Source organism: Rhinolophus sinicus, linkage group LG05, assembly GCF_036562045.2.
Source record: "Rhinolophus sinicus isolate RSC01 linkage group LG05, ASM3656204v1, whole genome shotgun sequence".
Classification (NCBI taxonomy): Eukaryota; Metazoa; Chordata; class Mammalia; order Chiroptera; family Rhinolophidae; genus Rhinolophus; species Rhinolophus sinicus.
Genome location: NC_133755.1, coordinates 50,171,573 through 50,191,750, shown reverse-complemented (window position 1 = coordinate 50,191,750; position 20,178 = coordinate 50,171,573). Strand labels below are relative to the sequence as shown.

Genomic DNA, 20,178 nt, shown 5'->3' with positions numbered 1-20,178 from the left:
AGCTAGAGGGATCAAACAAACAATCACAACAAGAGCTGGTGTGAAGTCCAACACATTTTTATTCTAACATTCTTCAGCAGCTGTTTTTAAATCTTCACTGAAATTGACAGGCTTGCAATTTTTCAACCACATAGAACTGAATTGTAGAACTGGTTCTGTTAAGTGTGATTTCTAGATCAGGAGCATCACCTAGGAACTTAATAGAAATGCAAATTTTTGTATGCGCTCCAAGCCTATTGAAACATTCTGGAGGTGAAGCCTAGAAATGTTTTAACAAGCATTCCGGGTAAGTCCAATGCATACTCAAATTGAAGAAACACTGGAGTGGAGCTGGCTCTTGCTTTCATTTCTGCCCCTGCATCGTTTTTATCATTCTCTTCTGTAAACAGATGAGTAGAGTGTGTAACTCCCCTGAAGTTACAAGCTCTAATAGTATTTTTCTTCCAATAAAAAAATACATGCTTTAACACTAATTGCATTAAAACTAATAAGCTTGACAAATTGATAAACTATTTTGCTCTTTGAGGAAGCAAATTCAGATGCCCTGTGAAAATGAGAGTAGGTTTGACATACAGCAACACTTTAAACTGGTGTTCTTACAAGTGAAAATATATCCCATTGCAAAACAAGTTTACAGGTGATAGAAATTAAATTAATTCATTAGTATTTACCAGTTTAGCATATACATAACAGTATTACATTCTCTACATGTCTTTATTAAAACCACAAATGGAAAAAAATATGAATGCCTCAACATTCTTATATAAAAAATTAGAAAATGACCCTTTGACAAATTTTTAACAGTGCATGTTAACTTTGCTGCAGTTACTACTGAATTCACAAGCTTTTACTTGTTCTGTCCTACCAGTGACTATAAGGACAGTCATTCATTATCTTTGTACAGCAGACGCAGAACTGGTTCTCAAGTTGGGCTGCATATTGGAATCATTTGGGAAGCTTTAAAGTCCTACAGGGATTCCAACATGCAGCCGAGGTTGAGAACTGCCTTAAAATGAGATTCAGCAACCAGTTTCTCCCCCAAAATGGGACAGTAGCTTTAGAAGCATTTAACAGTTTGAACATAATTGATTTTATCAAACATGGTGTCATTCTGAATATCCTGCTCAGGTCAACTCTGGAGTAATCTTAAGTTGCCTCTGCTGTTAGACTGTCAGTGCTTCTTACTATCAAGGTTACTACTAGAATTCTCATTGAGAGAAATTCTTAAAATGGATCTGCTTTGATAATGGGTTAGATTTCTTTGGATTTTTAAGGCACTAAAAATCCTTTGGAGACATTTAGACCCCCAAATCAGTGATTCTCAATCCAGGTTGCACATTAGGAACTTAACCTATAATGTTAAGGTCCTATCTTCAATCCATTAAATCAGAATCTCTATAGGGTCTATCAGTATTTTTAAAAGCTCCATAGGTGAGGATTTGATAAAAGAATGCCAATTTCTTCAATTAATAGGCTAGATTTGCTTTTCATTTTATTGGAGATTATTGTATGACGTTTTGAAGTTATACTACTAAGACTTCTACGTTTCACCGCTAAAAAAATGAGATGGGAGCAATCAAAAGAATATACTGAAAGTCGGGCGCATTAATTTTTTTAAAGGGTAAAAATTACTGAAGCCAGGTGTAAGACACCAACTCCCGTAGTAGTTTTAACTAATTGAAGAGCACATCCAGCAGTTTAGTGCAAATGAACTAGTACCCAACCAAAAGGTATGTCTTTTAAGTTCTTCAAGTGTTAGGCTTAAAAACGCTCTATGGTTTTGTTCAAAATCCAGGGCCTCAACTGCAAAACTTGAATCAGAATCTCCAGAGAAGCTAGGGAATTCTGTATGTTTAACAAACTCCAGATAATTCTTACAATCAGACAAGTTTGGGAAACACTGTTGATGGATATTAAGAGTTTATTAAGAAACTTTGGAGATGGCATAAATGCAATAATTACACCTTCACGCATTAGACCCTTGTATTTTCTCATGACTCACTGAGAATACTCTTGATAAACAATGATAATGGCAAAATATGTGATTCAAAATCATCTCTGCTCAGATTACGGTTTTTTGCCAGTGATATTTCCATTTGGAAGCCAGAGGGGGGAAAAGTGAGTTATTTCATAGCTCTGTTTTGAGTTTCTCATACAAGTCCCCTTGGTCAATCATGTGTGTGTGCCCATTCCAGCGGTGATAGGCAAGGAGGGCGGCATTGTGGGCTGCAATGGCACTCATCTCCATGGCACTTGCCGCGTACTCTATGCCATTGACATAATAAAGTCGATCGTGGAGTATGATGGAGGGGCATTTCTCTGGAGGCTTATAGTGAGGATATGCAAGCCACTGCTGCTTCACAGTATAATCATAGGACAAAAAGAGCTTTAAAATTTGTTCTTGAGTAAGAGTTTCTTTGGAAAAGATCTTCCAAACATTTGTCCCATCTGTTGATGACTGAGGATTATTTTTTTCTCTTACAGAGGATACAATTGCAATGCTGTTAATGAATAAATCTGAATTATCAGTGGTTAAGATTGCACTGAGACCAAAATTATCTAAGGTTCTAGAGCTAAAAGTAGTGGAATTCAACTTCCCCTTAACTAAAGTTGTCACTATGTGTTCGTAGTATTGATGGAATTCCTCAATTGGAGGCTCAAAGTTGAGAAAAGTTATATTGGACATTTTTCGATTCAATGGAGTGGCCACCAAGACGATGTCATAAAAGTCTGAACGGGTCTCAGATCCAGTTTGGTAGACCACTTCATACATTTTTGTGGGGTTTCCTAGAGGAAATAAGGAAACATACATTTCTTTAGCGTCTCTAACATACTATATTTTATACCTTCTAAAAATAATTCTATACCTTAATAGTTTATAATTCTACGGAAAAAAAGCAGTTTATCCATTAAGATAACTGTCCAAAATTGAGGCGAATTTCCTACCTGGAATGGAAATAATACCTTGTCAATAAGTACAAAATGTGGAATTTTTACTTTTGAGGACGAGATTATTTTTTAAATCCAAGGAGTCATGCCAGTGTACGTGAGCACATCTGGGAGTACTTCTACATGGCACAACATACAATTTAAAATTCCATCATTTGGAACTGAGTGAGAGATGGTGGAAGACAGGTTTTTTTCCCTGAGCAATTATTTTCTGCAGGGGAAATTAGGAACAATAAAATAGAAGTTAAAGCTTACCAATTTCCTTGGTCCTTGTTTTCTCCTCTATGGACATGACTGAGCCAGATATAAGATTGCTTTTGGAAGCCTTAAGGAGCCCTGAGCAAACAAGTTTATTGCCACCTTCTACTGCCCAAAGGCCAGAATCAGTACCAGATAGTGACACTGCCCCTGTTAGCGGTAGGAAAAAAAAAAAATTGTTTTTATTCTGACTCTATATGAGGCCCTCCATCCACTCTCCCTTCCCAATTATGTGAGTTCTGCTCCAGATGTCTCCACACATTGCCAACTGGCCCCTGAGGCAAAATCTCCCCGAGCTGACAACCATTCAACTGATGAAAGCTAAGGACTCCCCCCACACCCATAAAAATGCACATCTATATTTACAGAATTTTGTCAAACAATGTCAAGGTTTTACAGCGAAAAGTAGTTTTCTCCAACTCATGGCCTAAAGTCAGGGGCCGCCATAACATCAGGTGAGCCCCTCTGTGAACGAACGACCATAACAGTTCCAAGCCTTGGCTTACCCACAAAGCCATGGATGTCTGTGCTTTGGCCGTAATTAACCCTCATGACGGGAGCAACAATTTCATCAATGAATTTCTCAGAGAAGCCTGCTTTCTGCAAGGTTTCAAGAAGTGTTCGGTTAAGCATTCCAGTGAAGTCGTCCCCGCCTAGAGAATGTAGTAAATTTTCTACACTACTGAAGGCATAGTCATGCGACTGGTAGCGGTAAATCCTTTGGAAAAGAAGAGAAATGGCCATTAAATACCAAAAGAGAGAGGGGGAAAAGGGGTGCATAACGAAGGGAAATATCATAACACTCAAACTGACTTCCATGTTTCCTTCTAATGAGTTCCTATCGCGTGAGACACACCTCAGTCACCATCTGCCCAGGTATCCCAGAAGCTCTTGGCTCTCTCCCTCCACCTCCTCTGGAAGTCCACGGGAAGTGTTTGCATACACTCTTCCATATTAAAATGGTCACTGGGAAAGCCCTTAAAGAAGTGGGTATGTCTTGTTTTCATTCATCTTTTTATCTTCCAGCAACACTTAGACATGTCTAAAATGAAACTTGATCTTTGCACCAGGCTTGCTCCTCTCTCCACCCACCCGCTATCCCAACCGAAAATAACCGCTTACTCCTAACATCCTACATGTCATCCTCAGTTCACTTTCAAACTTAAACATTTTGCCTTCTCCTTTCTGCCTCTCGCATCCAAGAAGGAAACCTTATCAATCTTTCTAACATCTCTCTGGTTACTTCATTCTCATTTCCCTGATCTTGAGTCGGGACTTATATTCGAACTACTGAAATGAATTAACTTATCTACCTGCTTCTTTTATTTTTTTCAATGAATCTCCCGAAGCCCTAAAATACCTCTTTTACTTTGTCATCTATCCACTTATTCAAAAAACATCTCGCTTACTGCTGTTTACTAAATAAAGTCCTGACATTTTAAAAAACAGATGTCATGGATTTTAGAGCCAAACACCAATCTGACACCTTTACTCTACATGCAGATAAAGGAACAATGTAGAAGTGCTACAAGAACTTGCCTAAAAGTCACAAGGCAAGTAGAAGGCTCAAGCACAATTTGCCCTCTCTGGCCTCAACAACCCCGGCCCCCCCACACACACACACACACACACACACTCATCCCCTCGAGCACAACTGACCCACTGACTGGTCTGTAAATACTCTCTCCATATTGCCCCTCAGCACTGCACTAGCTCTTCCGTCCAATGTTTCCCATTCCTACCCACAGAACAGCTACACTTCCTTCAGAGCGGGCATCCTACCCCCTCGGCCAAGTCTTTCCCAACTTCTCAGGCCACAGTGATGTCATCATCTCCAAAAGTCCCATAAAAGTTCACACCCATGCTGCTCAATCAGCACTTAGATACTACTTTGTATTATTTAATTTTTAGAAAATATCACCTGATATTTTACTTTATGGACTTAAGAGATGTCCACATAAATTAGTTAATGCAATAATTCAATACATAATTTTTCAGATTGCAAGTGATACAAAAATGAGAAAGACATGGTTCCTTTCCCTCAAACTTACAGTTAGGGACAGGTAAGAAGGTACACGCACAGGATGTATATGAAAAAATGGAAGAAATTAATGCCAAAGAAAGATCTCTATCAGTGATCAAGGGAGGAGAGTTTTACATCAACTTTCGTCTCCAAAACAAACTAAATTTTTAGAGAGCAGGGGACAATGTCATAGCCATTTCAATATTACCTACTGTCTAACAGCATAGTGTACAAGATGTTGAATACACTTTAGGGAAGAAATGGATACCAGTGCCAAAACTGAAAAACTAAAATAACTCCTTCCAACCATATTATTTGGCTTCTATTTCCTAGGAAGTTAGAAAAAGTAGGATAAAAACACATAGTTCTTTAGAAAAATAATAGACCGAATATCTCATGAAATGAAGAATGGCTGATGAAGAGTGACCATTGCCTAATGGTCAGCATGACAAAATAGTAGCCAATTAAATAATATATATGTTATAAAAAAATTATTCTCCACCCTCCACTACCTAAGCCCCAACCCCACTCAAGGAAGCCTCCTAAGTAAAGATCTCCTAGAGGGCAACATGAGACAACACACATCATATAAACAATGAATACTGTCACTGTTTCACAATACTAATTGCATTAGAATATACATTTACTAAAAAGCTAGACACGTGAGTATCTAGTAGTTTCTGCTAATTAGATTACGTATACAGCTTTTCTTCTTTTTAAACTACATTTGTATAACTCAACACTTATCTATTTGTTCATTAATTTATTCATTCAACAAATAATTATGGAGCATCAAATTTGAGCCAGACACTTTTCTCGGTGCTGAGGATGCAGACGTGAACACAATAGAGAACAAAAATCCCTGTGCTAACGGAGCTTGTGTTCTAGTTGGGGAAACAGGTAATAAAAAAAAATAAACAAATAAATGCGAGTAAATTATAACAGGTTAGAGGATGACAGCATTAAGGAAAAAAACTAAATCAAAAAGGAAGATTAGGAATGCTTGGACTTGGCTGGGTTGCAACTGTAAATAAGATGGCCCCCCAAAAAATGAGTGGTAGAGGAAAGCCTCACTGCAAAGATGACATCGAAGCAAAGACCTGCAGGAGGTGAGGATGCAAGCCTTGCAGTGTCTAGGGAAGATGATTAAGTTCTGGAGGCCTAATGCACAGCACGGGATTATAGCCAACAATGTGGTATTATATACTTCAAAGCTGCTAAGAGACTAGATTTTAAATGTTCTCACCGCATAAAACAAATGATAATTATGTGACATGATAGAGGTGTTAACTAGTGGTGGTAATCACACTGCAATGTATAAATGTACCAAATCAACATGTTGTACACTTTAAATTTGTATACCAAAACAATGTTCTACGTCAATTATATCTCAATTTATTTTAAAAAAGGCATTATATGTTAACAATGAACAATGTGAAAAGGAAAATAAGAAAATCCCATTACAACAGCATCAAAAAAGAATAAAACATTTAGGAGTAAACTTAACCAAGGAGACAAAAACACTTGCACACTGAAAACCACAAAATATTAATACTGCTGAAAAACATTAAAGACATCCTGTGTTCATGGATTGGAAGACTTGATATTGTTAAAATGACCATATCACCTAAAGTCATTTACAAATTCAATGTAATCCCTATCAAAATCTCAATGGCATTTTCTACAGAAACCCAAAAAAACCCTAAAATTCATATGAAATCTCAAAAGAACCTGAGTAACTGAAACAATCTGGAAAAAAAAAAAAGCTGAAAACCTCACACTACCTGATTTCTAAGCATATTACAAAGCTACAGTAATCAAAACAGTATGATACAAGTATGAACACAGACATATAGACCAATGGAACAAAACAGAGAACACAGAAATAAACTCACACGTATATGGTTAAATAATCTTTGAAAAATATATCAGGTTATTGAATGGGATAAAGGACAGTGCTAGGGAACTGGATATCCACATGCAAAAGAATAAAAGTGGACCCTTACCTTAAACAAAATACAAACACCAACTCAAAATGCATTAAAGACATAAACATAAGACCTGAAACTATAACACTCCTAGAAGAAAACATACAGAAAAAGCTTCATGACCCTGGATTTGGCAATGATAACCTGGATATGATACCAAAAGTGCAGGCGCCAAAAGCAAAAACAACAGATAAACGAGACTACATCAAACTCTAAAACTTCTGTGCAGCAAAGGAAACAATCAACAGAGTAAAAAGGTAACCTATGGAATGGGAGAAAATATTTGCAAACCATATACCTGATAAGGGTTTAATAACAAAAATATATAAAGAAAACCTACTCCTACAACTCAACAACAAAAAAATCCAATTAAAAAAATGGGCAAAGAACTTGAATAGACATTTCTCCAAAGAAGATATATAAATGGTCATCAAGCATATGAAAAGATGCTCAACATCACTAATCACTAGGGAAATGCAAATCAAAACCACAAAGAAATTATCACCTCACACCTGTTAGGATGTCCATTATCTTAAAAATAGAAAATAATAAGTGTTGACGGGGATGTGGAGAAATTGGAACCCTTGTGCATTGTTGGTGAAAATATAAAATGGTGCAGCTGTATGGAAAACAGTACAAAGGTTCCTCAAAAAATTAAAAGTAGAATTACCAAATGATCCAACAATCCCTCTTCTGGGTAATATATCCAAAAGAATTGAAAACAGGATCGAAAAGATATTTGAACATCCATGTTTATGCAGCCTTTTTCACAGTAATTTTAATTACCTCATTAAAAAGCCCTATTACTGCAGCAATAGGCAAGAGGTGGAAGCAACCTACATGTCCATCCAACAGATGAATGGATAAAACAAAAGAAGACAGTAATGGAGGAACAGCGGAATAAAAATGACAAAAAACACAGAAAGCAAACAGCAAAACAGAACATAAATCCTACCTTAACCGTAATTATATTAAACATAAATGGACTGAACACTCCAATCATAAGGGAGAGACTAGCAGAATGGATTAAAAAAACATGATCCAACTATATACTGTCTATAAGAAATACACATTAGATTCAAAGACACTAACAGACTGAATGTAAAAAAGATGGAAAATCGTATACCGTGCAAACAGTAACCAAGAGTGCTGGAATAGCGATACTAATAGCAGAGAAAACAGATTTTAAGACAAAAATTGCTCCTAGAGACAAAGGAGGACATTTTATAATAATAAAAGGAAGACATAACAATTACAAACATACACTCATCAACTACAGAGCTCCAAAATACATAAAACAAAAAAGACAGAATTGAAGGGAGAAAGAGACAATTCAAAAATAATCGTTGGAGACCCCAACATCTCATTTTCAATAATGGGCAGAACAAGTAGGCAGAAGATCAACAGTATATTAGTTCACTAGGGCCGCCATAACAAAGTTATCAAAGACTGAGTAGCTTAAACAACAGAAATTTATTTCTCACAGTTCTGGAGGCCAGAAGTCCAAGATAATGAATGGCCATCGGCAGGTGTGGTTTCTTCTGAGACCTGTCTCCTTGGCTTGTAGGTGGCCACCTTCTCACTGTGTCCTCATATGGTCTTTACTCTGTGTGCGCGTCCCTGGCGTCTGGTCTGTGTGTTCTAATGTCCTCTTCTTATAAGGTCACTAGTCAGACTGGATAGGGCCCACCCTAACGGCCTCATTGAAATGAATTACCTCATTAAAAAGTCCTATCTCCAAATACAGTCACATTCTGAGGTACAGGGGGTTAGGGCTTCAACAAATGAATTTGGGGCAGACAAAACTCTGCCCATCACAAACAGGGAATAAAAATATAAGGAAGTGGATTATCTATGTCCTGTCAGGTCTTCCAAGCCATACTACAGATTTTAGCTGTTACTCTGCACAAAATAGAGAGCCACTGAAAGTTTGAGCAGAGAAGTAATGTGATGACTCTCAAAGAGTTAAATAAAACAAAACAAAACAAAACTCTGGCTGCTGTGCTGAAAACAGACTGTGGTACCACAAGAGCAAAAAGAGGGAGATGAGTTAGGAGGTATATGTATGTCATCTAACCAGAAGAACTGCATAAATAAATGCTCAGAACAGGAAATGAACCTGGCAAGTTTGGATATCAGGGGCCGCAGGATTTCTGCCCAAGACTTTCAACAGCAGAGAAGAATGGATGCATACTCCCAGGGGTGTGGGGTATTGCCTACCACAAGCCTCTCTCAGTGTCAGGGTTTACTACTGTCACATGGGCCTTCACTCACACTGTACACACTCCGAATGGAAGCACAAACAGGACAATGTACCTCCCCAAAGCTGTTCAGCAAACTCCCCAAAAGTTCTACAGAAGATCACACAAGACACATTTAACTATATCTCTTACATATAACCCAAAAAAAGGAGAAAAAAATTTGAGCAAGAACCTTAGGTTTCTATACCAGTCAAAGAAAGAAAAATCTCAAAAATATTCTCCAACTGAGCATTTTAAACTAGTGTTTGTCAACTCTGGCTATAGGTAAGATTTACTTGAGGTGCTTTTAAAAATACCAATGGCCAAGCCCCTACTCCAGAACAATGAAATAAAAAATCCCTAGGGGTGGAACACAGCATGCTTATTTTTAAAAGATCCCTATGGGATTCTACTGTGTAGCCAGGGTCGAGAACTACTGCTTTACTGAAATGCAGGGGAACTCGTTGCTCCAGATTCCTCTTTAGCAACCTCTATGTTCCCAATCATAGTTTTTGGACATTTCAGTTATCTCTAACATGGGCTAACATTACAAATATTTAGCAACTGGTAAAGCATTAAACAGGAAGGAGACTAACTACTGCAGTAGAACTGAGTCAAGACTCAGTTCCTGGGGAGGAAGCAAGCAGCTATTTCACCAGGCCAGTAGTATTTCCCTACTTTAACAACGGGCACATACTGGCTCAATACCAACCTACTCTGCAAGTACTATCTCATAGGGTACAGCAAAATTATCAAAATAAGATTTGTATGGTCTTAATTTACTGAAAGAAACAGAAATGTATGATATATGGCCCTTTAAATAACATACAAGTCAGGGTGAATAGTCAAATATCAAAAATAGACTGGAGAGGAGGGGGGTTGGGGAGCTGGGTGAAATTGGTGGTTACAAAACAGTCACAGGGTCATAAAGTACAGCACAGAGAATACAGTCGACAATGTTGCAACAACTATATATAACGCCAAGTGGATACTAGACTAATGGGGGGGGGGGGAAATCACTGTATAAATTATATAAATGTCTAACCACTAGGCTGGACACCTGAAACGAATACAAAATAATACTGAATGTCAACTGTAGCTGAAAAATATAAGTAAATAATTTTAAAAAATAGCTTGGAGGAGGCAGTAATTTCATAATGTTTGGCAACTGTTTTTAAAACAAAATATAGTATAATCTATGTATCCTCTCACTGGGTCTTTTTCACAGTTCTGCAATACCCCAAATTCACTTCAAAAGTAAAGTCTTAATTTCTCAAAGGGCAAATCTCTATATGTTAAGCAAGCCACAGATAAAGAAAATGATACACACGGGTGGGGTTGCATCTGATGCCGTCTGAACTGGATTTTCTTACTGAGTTTGCAGCAACGTGTCATCTACCTTCGTTAAAAAGTGGCTGCCTATCTCTACACAAATTCTACATATTTTCTTAATTATTGGTTTATCGCTTGTCTCTCCACAAAATATGTATTATTGGAGTGCAGGGACATGTTCTAGGTTGTACATGCTCAGGACCTAGAATAGAGCCTGGCATATAACAGGCACTCAATATTTGGTGAATGAATAAATGACTACTTTAAAATATCTACACTGTAGCTGAACCTAATGTACCCACTGGAAAAGTGTTCAAAGAATTGACCTAAGAATGATGTTTAGAAAGAAATCCCTAACTACCATAAGTTACAGAAACTAGAGTGTATTTATCCTATTCAAATTCTTATATTTGGTCAATACTGGGTCATATGACATGGAACTTAACCTTTTTAAACAATTATTGTACTACTTTGGAACAGTCACAGTAATGAAACACTAATAGCATTTACAAGTTGAATTTCTTCAACATCGAAAATAATAAACCAGCATAAAAATTAGCACATGCCAACAGGCTTACAAAAAATATGTTGCATCTTTCAAAGTTAGACTGGTAATTTTGTATTATTTTTCTTAATTACCAAGGCAATGCGTGTTCATACACATAGACAATTTTGAAAATACAGAAAAACATAAGAAAAAGAGGTCCCTGTATTGTCACTCCCCACGACAGTGTTGGAATTTAATATCCTAATTTAAATTCTTAGGACACATACCCTACCTCAGGCTGTTAGCTCACTGACACATCATGTCACAATTAAAACTCATTTTTTTGATCCTTTCTACAAGCTCTTGCACACATGACCTCATTTATCTACACAACACCAGCACAGTGCAGAGATTAAGAATAAGTACTCTGCAAAATAGAAGGGGTTTTGGTGGGCTGGGTGAAAAAGGTAAGGGGAATACGAAGTACAACTGGTATTCACAAAATAGTTACGAGGATATAAGATACAGCAGAGGGGATGTAGTCAATAATATTATAGTAACTATGTATGGTACCAAGTGGGTATGAGACTTATCAGGAATCACTACCCAAATTATATAAATGTCTGAATAGTTTGCTGTATACATGAAACTAATATAAAATAATACTGAATGTCAACTGTAATTGAAAAACATTTAAATACTGGTAAAAAAAAAAAAAAAAAAAGTGACAACTCTGGAGCCAGCCTGCTTGGGTAGGAACTAACTCTGGCTTGGCCACTTCCTAGGTGGGTATACTTGCACACCTGAAAGCTCTCCAAGCCTCCACCTTCCACATTTGTTTAAAAAAAGCTAATAATAGTACCTACCTAGAGAGTTGTCATGAGAATTCAAGAAGTTAATATTTGTAGAGCATTTAAGAGTGTCTGGCAACACTAAATAAGCATTTGCAAAATACATTTTCAGAAGCAAAAATAAACTACCCTTTCTATTTCCAAGTGGATAAATGGTCTGCATATTTTACACAAAACATTTTGCCTAACAATCTTACAAATAGGCCTTGGAGTTAGGTAGAAAACTGTTCCAAGAAACTATAATTCCTAAAGATCATCTAACTAAAAGGTCTTAGGTTAAATGAAAGGGGAAAAAAAATTACCTCATAAACTTGTCTAATATATCCTCTACCCACATGTGCATTCGAAGGGACTGAAATCCATATTGCCAAATTAGTTTAATTATGTTAATTATAAACCAGCTGCTCTCCTCAAACACCAGAGTCTCTCCATTATACACCCCCATTAGGCCACCAGAACTCTGAACAGTAGAGAGACCTGCAAAAACAGAGAAAGGGTAGCTAAGTCAATGGTTTCTATGCTGAGCAAATAAATGAAGGTAATCTGAAGCTATTGGGGACATTCTGAAATGAGTGATTCTGGGCTCCCCCCGTTCTCCCGAGACATATTAAAGAAGCTCTATCTTTAGAATAGGGATACATTATACACTCACTAAAAGCAGATTCTCTATAAGATGGGTCAGAGATGATCATGCAGCAATATCAAATTTAGACTGGCTATTTTTAGTCTAAAAAGACTTAACAAGTCAAGGAAAAAAGCCAGAGTACCAACTGAATTCAACTTAAAAACGGAAATGTCAGACATGAATCTTTGCAACATAAATTGCTCCTGGCATACATTTGCCCTCATGGAGGAAAGAGAGCCCCAGGAGATATGGAAGGCAGCTAGGGGAAAGGAGGCATCCCATCTCTGTGCAAATACTATTTTGCATAAGTGGATATTTCAGGTAGCCGGAAGGAAGCCAAAATTACCCAATATTCCCTGAGAAAAGGGCTTACAGAGGCCTGCCAGATTTCCCTCATATCCTGCCCCACTCCTCTGCTGGTAGGGAAGAAGTCAGTCAGATGTCCCAGCTTCTAAGCACATGTCTGCACCCACAGCTGTGTGAGAGACATTAAGCCAGACACTTCAAGCCTTCTAGGCTTCATTTCCCCAGCTATAAAATGAGCACACTAGGTTTCTGCTAACTCAAGCTATTCTGATTCTTCAACAGGAACGGACAGGTTTAAGAACTGACTACAGCAACCATCCCCACCCCACACACCCCCACGGCTGTAATTCCAGATAACTGAAGATAACTGATAACTAGTGTCCCATTACAGGAGAGTGGCTCCTAACTAAGGCAGTACCAACTGCTAGCAGGAAACGGAGGAAAAGTTTTACCAACTACTCTGTAAAAGACAACAAGGCGGAAAAGTTTCAGTTCCCTATCTGATAAAAATATTCATGGATGGTTACACAGAAAGCTGCTTAGTTCTAAGACCAAATTACATACCCAGGTCCTTGACAAAACGCTTCATGTGCAGATTTAAAGGATGGATGACAGAACCTCCTGCCTCATATTCTTTTCCCTGCAGAGTCATGGTGGCCAGACGGCCCCCCACCTCTCCTCTTTCAAACAGGTCAATCTTCACATCTTTCCCAAATTTCTGCCGCAGATAATAGGCTGCTGAAGTGCCACCAATTCCAGCTCCAATAATCGCTATGGGGGGGAAAAAAGGAACAGTTTCTATCCCTTTTACCAGCTATGTGAGTTTTGTTGTTTTTAAAAAGCCATTAAACAATAACAGATGTTACTTAAGGCTATTATCAACAATTTAGGGAAGCCTGGGTAGGGGTAGGCCAATGACAGTTGCAGTGAAAACAGAACTCTCTGATTCTGGACAGCCACGGCCCCCAGATAAAAGTGGCAGTAGATTAACTTACAAATTGACATAATTAGATTGTTGTTGTTGTTGCTGTTGCTGCCAGATGCCCAAAGATTCTCAGTTCTTTGTGGAGGCACCAATGGGCCTGCACACACCCTTCTTTGTGCCCAGCGCCTGGGAACAGAAGAGGTGAGTCTTTCCAGCACGCATTTTAAATACAGTGGCCGCCATTTTTTGCCTAGATTTGTTCAGCCTCATTAATGCAAACAGGTCAATGATCCAAAAGTACACAGTTTTAAGGAGAATAAGAAACAGAGCAAAACAAAACAAACAAGGAGCAAGAAATCAAGAAGACTGCAACTAGAAAGAGTGGATTATCTGGGCTGTGTAGTAAGTAGTTCTAGTAAGAAATTGTGCAAGACAGAGGTCCCTGAGAGCAAGCAGACCTCAGCAAAGCGGAGGTGGGAAGGGGATTCCACCCTATCATGGGAAACACACCGGGTCAGCTTGTTTGCACTACTGGATGTGGTGAGCCCGCGTGCGCCTGTCATTTGCAGAGCGGAAGTGGCCCGTCACTCCAGAACAAATCAGAAGACTGGCCTTCCAAACGTGCAGCAAGGAAAGGCGGCGAGAGCGGGCTCGGTCTCCCCCAAGACCCAGGTCCCCGAGACAGGGGCTGCAGTCACGCTTAACGGCTGCCCGCCCTCCTGGGTCCTCCTTCCATGGCCGATTCCTCAAGTGGGCATATCTCCACACCCGGGAAGGCACCGTCTCTGGGGCACCGAAAGCGACACTGAAACGCGAACAGGGAAGATAACAACCTCCGCTATTCCCGGTTCGGCCCGCGCCGCCTGGCGGACGTCGCGGCTGCGGGGCCTGGTGCAACACGCATCGGCCGCCCGGCACGGGGCGCACTCCCGCATCCCCTTACGCGCCCGCGCCCTCTCGCCTACCGATCTTGTCCGGCGGGGCCCGCAGCTCGGCACTCCCGAGGCACCCCCAGCTGCACAGCAGCAGCCACAGCCCCAAATGAGACAAGACGAGCTCCCGAGCGGCGTGCCCCATGGCTCCGAAAGCTCAGCACTCTGCCTGAAGCGCCGGCGGTCCGCCAGCGGCTGCGCGTCTGCGCGCTCGGCCCGCTCCGCCCCCTGGCCGGCCTCGCCCCTCCGAGCCCCGCCCGCACGCTCCTTGGGCATCCCAGGTCCCAGGGTCCCTCCTGGACCTCCGAACCCTGGTGGGCTCGATCCGCCAAACCCACCCCGCCCCTCCGAAGCCTGCTCTGCTTCAGAGACACCAAAGGCACTGGAGAAGGGTTACCCAGCTCTCCTCCTTCCTTCCCATCTATTCGGGTGAAACACCTTATTCACTAGTGCTATCTCCTGTTCCTTCAATCGCTCCCTCTCAAAGAATGCACAAAGCTAATCGCCGTCTAAAACAGATCAGTGAAGCTCCATAAACTTATTTGAGTGATCGCTATGTTCTGGGGACTGTTGGGTACGAGATGAATGGGTAAATGGTGCTAGGTGAAAGGAAAAATGACGGAGACCTGGGATGGGCTGGTCCAAGGTGAAAGGAGTGGGAAAGTAGTGACAGACATGAACAAAAGTAGCGTACCCATATCACACGGTGGGACACCATGCAAGCATTCAAGAGAATTTAGGATCTATAACTATTGCCCTAGTATTGTTAGGTGAGAAAATGGGTGGCTGAGTAATGGATATTATATGATCCCATTTCTGTAATTAAGATACCCCAACCCCCCAAAAGAAAAGAAAAATCAGTATATGAACATAAAGAACAGTATGGGTAGGATGAAAATACTAAATTGGATAGAAAGATTGAACGTGAAGAAAGGGAGTAGAAAATTCAATGCAAAAAGCATTCATTCGTTGGACAAATATTTACGGAGTTCCTTCTAAGTGACAGAGAATGCTCTAGGTAATTGAGAAAAATCAATGAACAAAACGGATTTTTAAAAATATTTATTCTAACCACATGAGCAGAGAGACGTGACTCGGAGTCACGTTAGCTCTGCTTGGACTGAAAATGCTGGGTTTCGCCCGGGGCTTTTAGGCAGCCGGATCCTAAATGTGGGGTTCGGTATGGGGCGTTAAGGGGGTGCTCCTCGCGGATCGCTTCTCTCTCCCCAGATGCAAACAGGCCACACAGGAGGCCACAATCCCCTCATCCCATCCCGGTTGTAAAAAGGAGGAGGGGCCTCTGGAGAGGAGAAATCCGAGTCGGGCGGTGATAGCGGGACTTGAGACGGGAGGAAGGGCAGACCCCTTCTAGAGGAGAGGGCTTAGGAGCGGTGGGCTCGGGGGGAGCCCCGCCCCGGGCCACCCCACCCGCGCGCACGGCCTGGAGTATAGGGATCTGTTGTAGTACCTTCACTGAGGTTATAAGAAAACTAAGTGTTAGGGAGTTGTGTAAAGCGCCTCTGGAAGCTGTTAGCATTAGTTTTGTGTGAGCAAGAGTGACTCCATGTTGAATGAGCAAGAGTAACTTCATTTTGGACATAATGCAAAGAACTTAGCAGACAACGCCCAGGGAGCCCCCGGATTGCCCTGGTAATTGGGTGTAACCAGCTACACTCGGAAGATCTGCTACTGAAGATATGATGATGTCAGGGTCCCGGCTGGCTGCCCTGATAAGTGAGGTCAGAAAGGCACTCAGAACTGCATAAGAACTGAGGACTTTTGCCGCTCAGAGAGCTGGTCTCGACTGAGGTGACCACGCTGTCACTCTGCTCCCAGAACCCTCCACTCTGCTCTGCTCCGCTCGGACCGACCTCCTGGACCAGCCACCCTTCCTCACTCCACGAGGACTCTGTTGACTTTGGAACAGGTTCGTTATTCCATTTGACCCAATTATTGTATTGCTCTGTGTGCTTTACTGTGCGGTGTATTGATGATTGATGCTTTACTGTTTGGTGCCTCGATGTTTAATGTTTGAGTAAAGAGCATATTGAAAGGCATTTAAGATCTTGCGTGCTCTGTTCTCCACTCGTGTCACGGCTACCGCGGAGGCCTCAGTCAGTGCCAGGTAGATTCTGGGGGTCTGAGAGTCCCCCTGACTTACAGGAAGAGACTGCAGTACGGACTGTGAGCCTAGCAGTCGCTCGTGTCAGGAGTAAAGGTTATAAAAGTAACCTGAGACTGAGTACCCAGGAACACGCTGTACAGTTTAAAGCAAGTCTTCCATTGCCCTGTTTTCCTTAGTTCTTCAGAGTGTGGTCATTTGGGATCCCATCTTCGTTGCAGAAGCAATAATTGGATCCTCTATTGGGAATCTGCATAGAACAGTTTTCATGTGTATTCGAAACCTGGACATTTGCTAATTAAGAGTTTTCAAATACACACACACACACACACACACACACACACACACAAAACCCAAAATATTCTAATGAAGCTGACATTCTAGTGAAGGGAGACATATGAGAATTAGAATAAATAAGTAAATGATGTACTATAGACAGCAGGATAAAAGAGGAATGGGAATGGGTTGCAATTTTAAATATGATAGTCAGGATGGCATTTGAGCAAGAGCTTTGAGGAAGTGAGGGAGTGGATCAGGCAAATACATGGAGAAAGAGCTTTCTAGGCAAAGCAAATGCCTGGCATGTTTGAGGAACAATAAAGAGGCCAGTGGGGCAGAGTAAGAAAGCCAGAGTTGGAGGTGTTAATGGAACAAGATGAAAGTCATACAAGAAATAAACATGTCTACTTAAGAGCATAAAAATATGAAGATTAAGTTCCTTTTTCCACTACATCTAGAAATTACAAATAAAGAACGAAACTCCGTGTTTTTACTTTCCTTTTTCCAAATTACATTATGCCCATAATGCCTCAGTGTATTAAGCTTACTAGGCCCTCAATAAATATTTGTTGATTGATTAGAATTGACCATATCAGTGACCTTGACACCAGTATCACATTTGGAAACTTTCATTTCTGCTATTGAAACCTTGGGAAAGTTTACTGAAAGGACACTTAGAGAAGAGACAGTGTAAAAGACTTGCAAAGTGGGAAGTAGATCCAAGTCTGTCTTATTTTGCACTCTTGCCCTTTTAAAATAATACTGCCACTGAAACTCAAGACTTTTTTTAAAAAATCATTAAAAAAAATCTTGAGGGGAAAATGTTACCACATATATGAAGAGTAACAAGAAGGTAATATAACAAACATGTTCAAAGCAGCACTCTCCTTAGGAAGCAAAAGCCTAAGATTCTCTCTTTGACCAAACCCTCATTGGGCTCTCTTATTCTTCTCTACCTGGCCTATAAAGACATGAACAAAACCCTAACATAATTTCTAACAGCTCAAAGCCACATTTTGGGGATGATCCTAGATCCCCTTAAAGTGCTTGCCTGAGAAAACTCAAGGCTCCCAAGGCTGTTTGTTCCAGCCAACAGATGAAGATAGAGACCTTGTATCCCAGTCTCTCTGGGAATGTAGGAGTCAAACTGATAAGCATCAGCATGGCCCCTTTTCAATTTTTGGAATTTTGCGCTTCTTTGACTTTACTGGGCCTCTGCTCATCTGCCTCCCTATTCCTTCGTTCTCCCTTTAAAATGCCTGGTCACCTCTGTACAAATCAAAGTTGAGTTCAGTTCATGCTGGACTCTTTTTCCCCATTGTAATAGTATATTATTGATTCAAATTAAAACTTTAGTGTCTGGCTTTGTTTGTCTTTGACAACATTTCAATCTATAATTCTGCCACTGCTCCATGTCTTTTTTTTTTTCTTTGAAACCACCTTGAAGAAATTCATTTTCATAGCTTCTTAATTCCTCATATCTCATTCCTTTCTTATTCTAAATAGTCTAAATGATATTAATTCTCTTAGGCAAGACAGGAAATTCAGAAGCAATATAAGAAAAGATAAACATATTTGATTACATAAAACAAACATTTTCAGATGGCTAAAGATAGAATTTAAAAAGTTTTTTAAAAGAATGCATGAGAAAAACATTTGCCATTAATGTGACAGACTAGATCGTGGTATATATCACAAAATACTAAAAGCTCTATAAATTGATAAGAAGAGGTAAACATCTCAACATAAATACAGACTAAGCATATGAATAGGCAATTCATAAAAGAGAAAGCAAGTGCCAATGGTCCAAAAAATACACATAAAGAGGTGCTCAACTTCCAGTAGTAGTTTAGACAAATGCAAATTAAAACGAGGAGATACTATTTTTCATCTATTATACTGGCAAAAATTAATAAGACTCATAACATCTTAATGCAGGAGAAAATGGGGTAAAGTGGTTAGAGATCTTGGGAAATCACTTTCAAATATTGTTTGTGGGGATGTGAATGACTACAACCTTTTAAAACCAATTATCTATTAAGATATATAGATACACTATTTAATTCAGAAATTCTATGTTTGGGAATCTATTCTACAGAAATAAAAGAATCACTTATAAGGAAGTACACAATATTGTTTGTAGCAGGAAAGAAAAAAAGGAGTAAACTGAATATCCATCAATAACATTTATGATCATTTATTCAATGTACCCTGAATAAACTGTGGCATATTCATTCTATGGACTATTTTGCAGCTATTAAAAAAATAATTAGATCTGTATTAGTTGAACTGGAGAATGTCTATGATGTAAGTTTAAGTAGAAAAGAAACTTGCAAAATAATATCCGTGGCATAACCACATTTTCCAAAATAACAAAAAATCCCAAGTACTTATATACACGTGCACCTGTATGCATATAAAGTAACATGTGAAAGCTTACAGACTAATCTGTTAACATTAATTACCTCAAGATGAGAAGAATGAAGGAATTATTAATCTTTTCCTTATTTACCTATATTGTTTCACTTGTCACAGTGAGCATGTATTACTTTCGTAACTTTAATAAAGTTTTAAACAAAACTTTATTAATAAATATAATATGTAACAAATCAAAATAATATTTAATAAAGTTTTTAAAGCCTAAAATATACTTGTACTACATACATCAATGTAATTTTATTCAGCTAAAAAAAGGAATGAAATATTGCTACATGCTACTACATGGGTGAACCATAAAAGCATAATGCTAAGTGAAAGAAGCCAGTAACAAATGACCACATACATAATTGTATGATTCCATTTATGTGAAACGTCTAAAACAGGCAAATCTATAGAGACAGGAGATTAGTGGGCTGGAGAAT

General features: G+C 39.5%; 2 protein-coding genes across 3 annotated transcripts in view; one reads left to right on the top strand and one right to left on the bottom strand.

The window, feature by feature from the left end:
• Nucleotides 1-41: 41 nt before the first annotated feature.
• PCYOX1 (prenylcysteine oxidase 1) lies at nt 42-15,130 on the bottom strand. The gene is made up of 6 exons (XM_019718640.2): nt 14,950-15,130; nt 13,624-13,830; nt 12,431-12,605; nt 3,714-3,925; nt 3,205-3,357; nt 42-2,787 (listed from the first exon to the last, which is right to left on the bottom strand). The coding sequence occupies exons 1-6, from the start codon at nt 15,059-15,061 to the stop codon at nt 2,129-2,131; spliced, it is 1,518 nt and encodes a 505-aa protein (XP_019574199.2). The 5' UTR covers nt 15,062-15,130; the 3' UTR covers nt 42-2,128.
• Nucleotides 15,131-16,715: 1,585 nt separating this feature from the next.
• The window catches only part of TIA1 (TIA1 cytotoxic granule associated RNA binding protein), a 40,273-nt gene continuing 36,810 nt past the window's right edge, over nt 16,716-20,178 (top strand). Inside the window, exon 1 of one of the 2 annotated variants that reach the window (XM_074332125.1) lies at nt 16,716-16,843. The gene's annotated coding sequence lies outside the window, so the exon portion shown is untranslated. The remainder of the gene's footprint in view (nt 16,844-20,178) is intronic. The other variant, XM_074332126.1, reaches the window with a different exon arrangement.

What these genes read in the sequence shown, in the direction of transcription:
- PCYOX1 (XM_019718640.2), bottom strand. Translation starts at nt 15,061, where the DNA reads ATGGGGCACGCCGCTCGGGAGCTCGTCTTGTCTCATTTGGGGCTGTGG. An exon ending in ATATTAGACAAGTTTATGAG is followed by an intron (nt 3,926 to 12,430) that starts GTAATTTTTTTT and finishes TCTTTTCCAAAG; the next exon opens with GATTTACCGCTACCAGTCGC. An exon ending in AACAAGGACCAAGGAAATTG is followed by an intron (nt 2,788 to 3,204) that starts GTAAGCTTTAAC and finishes TATTTCCTCTAG; the next exon opens with GAAACCCCACAAAAATGTAT.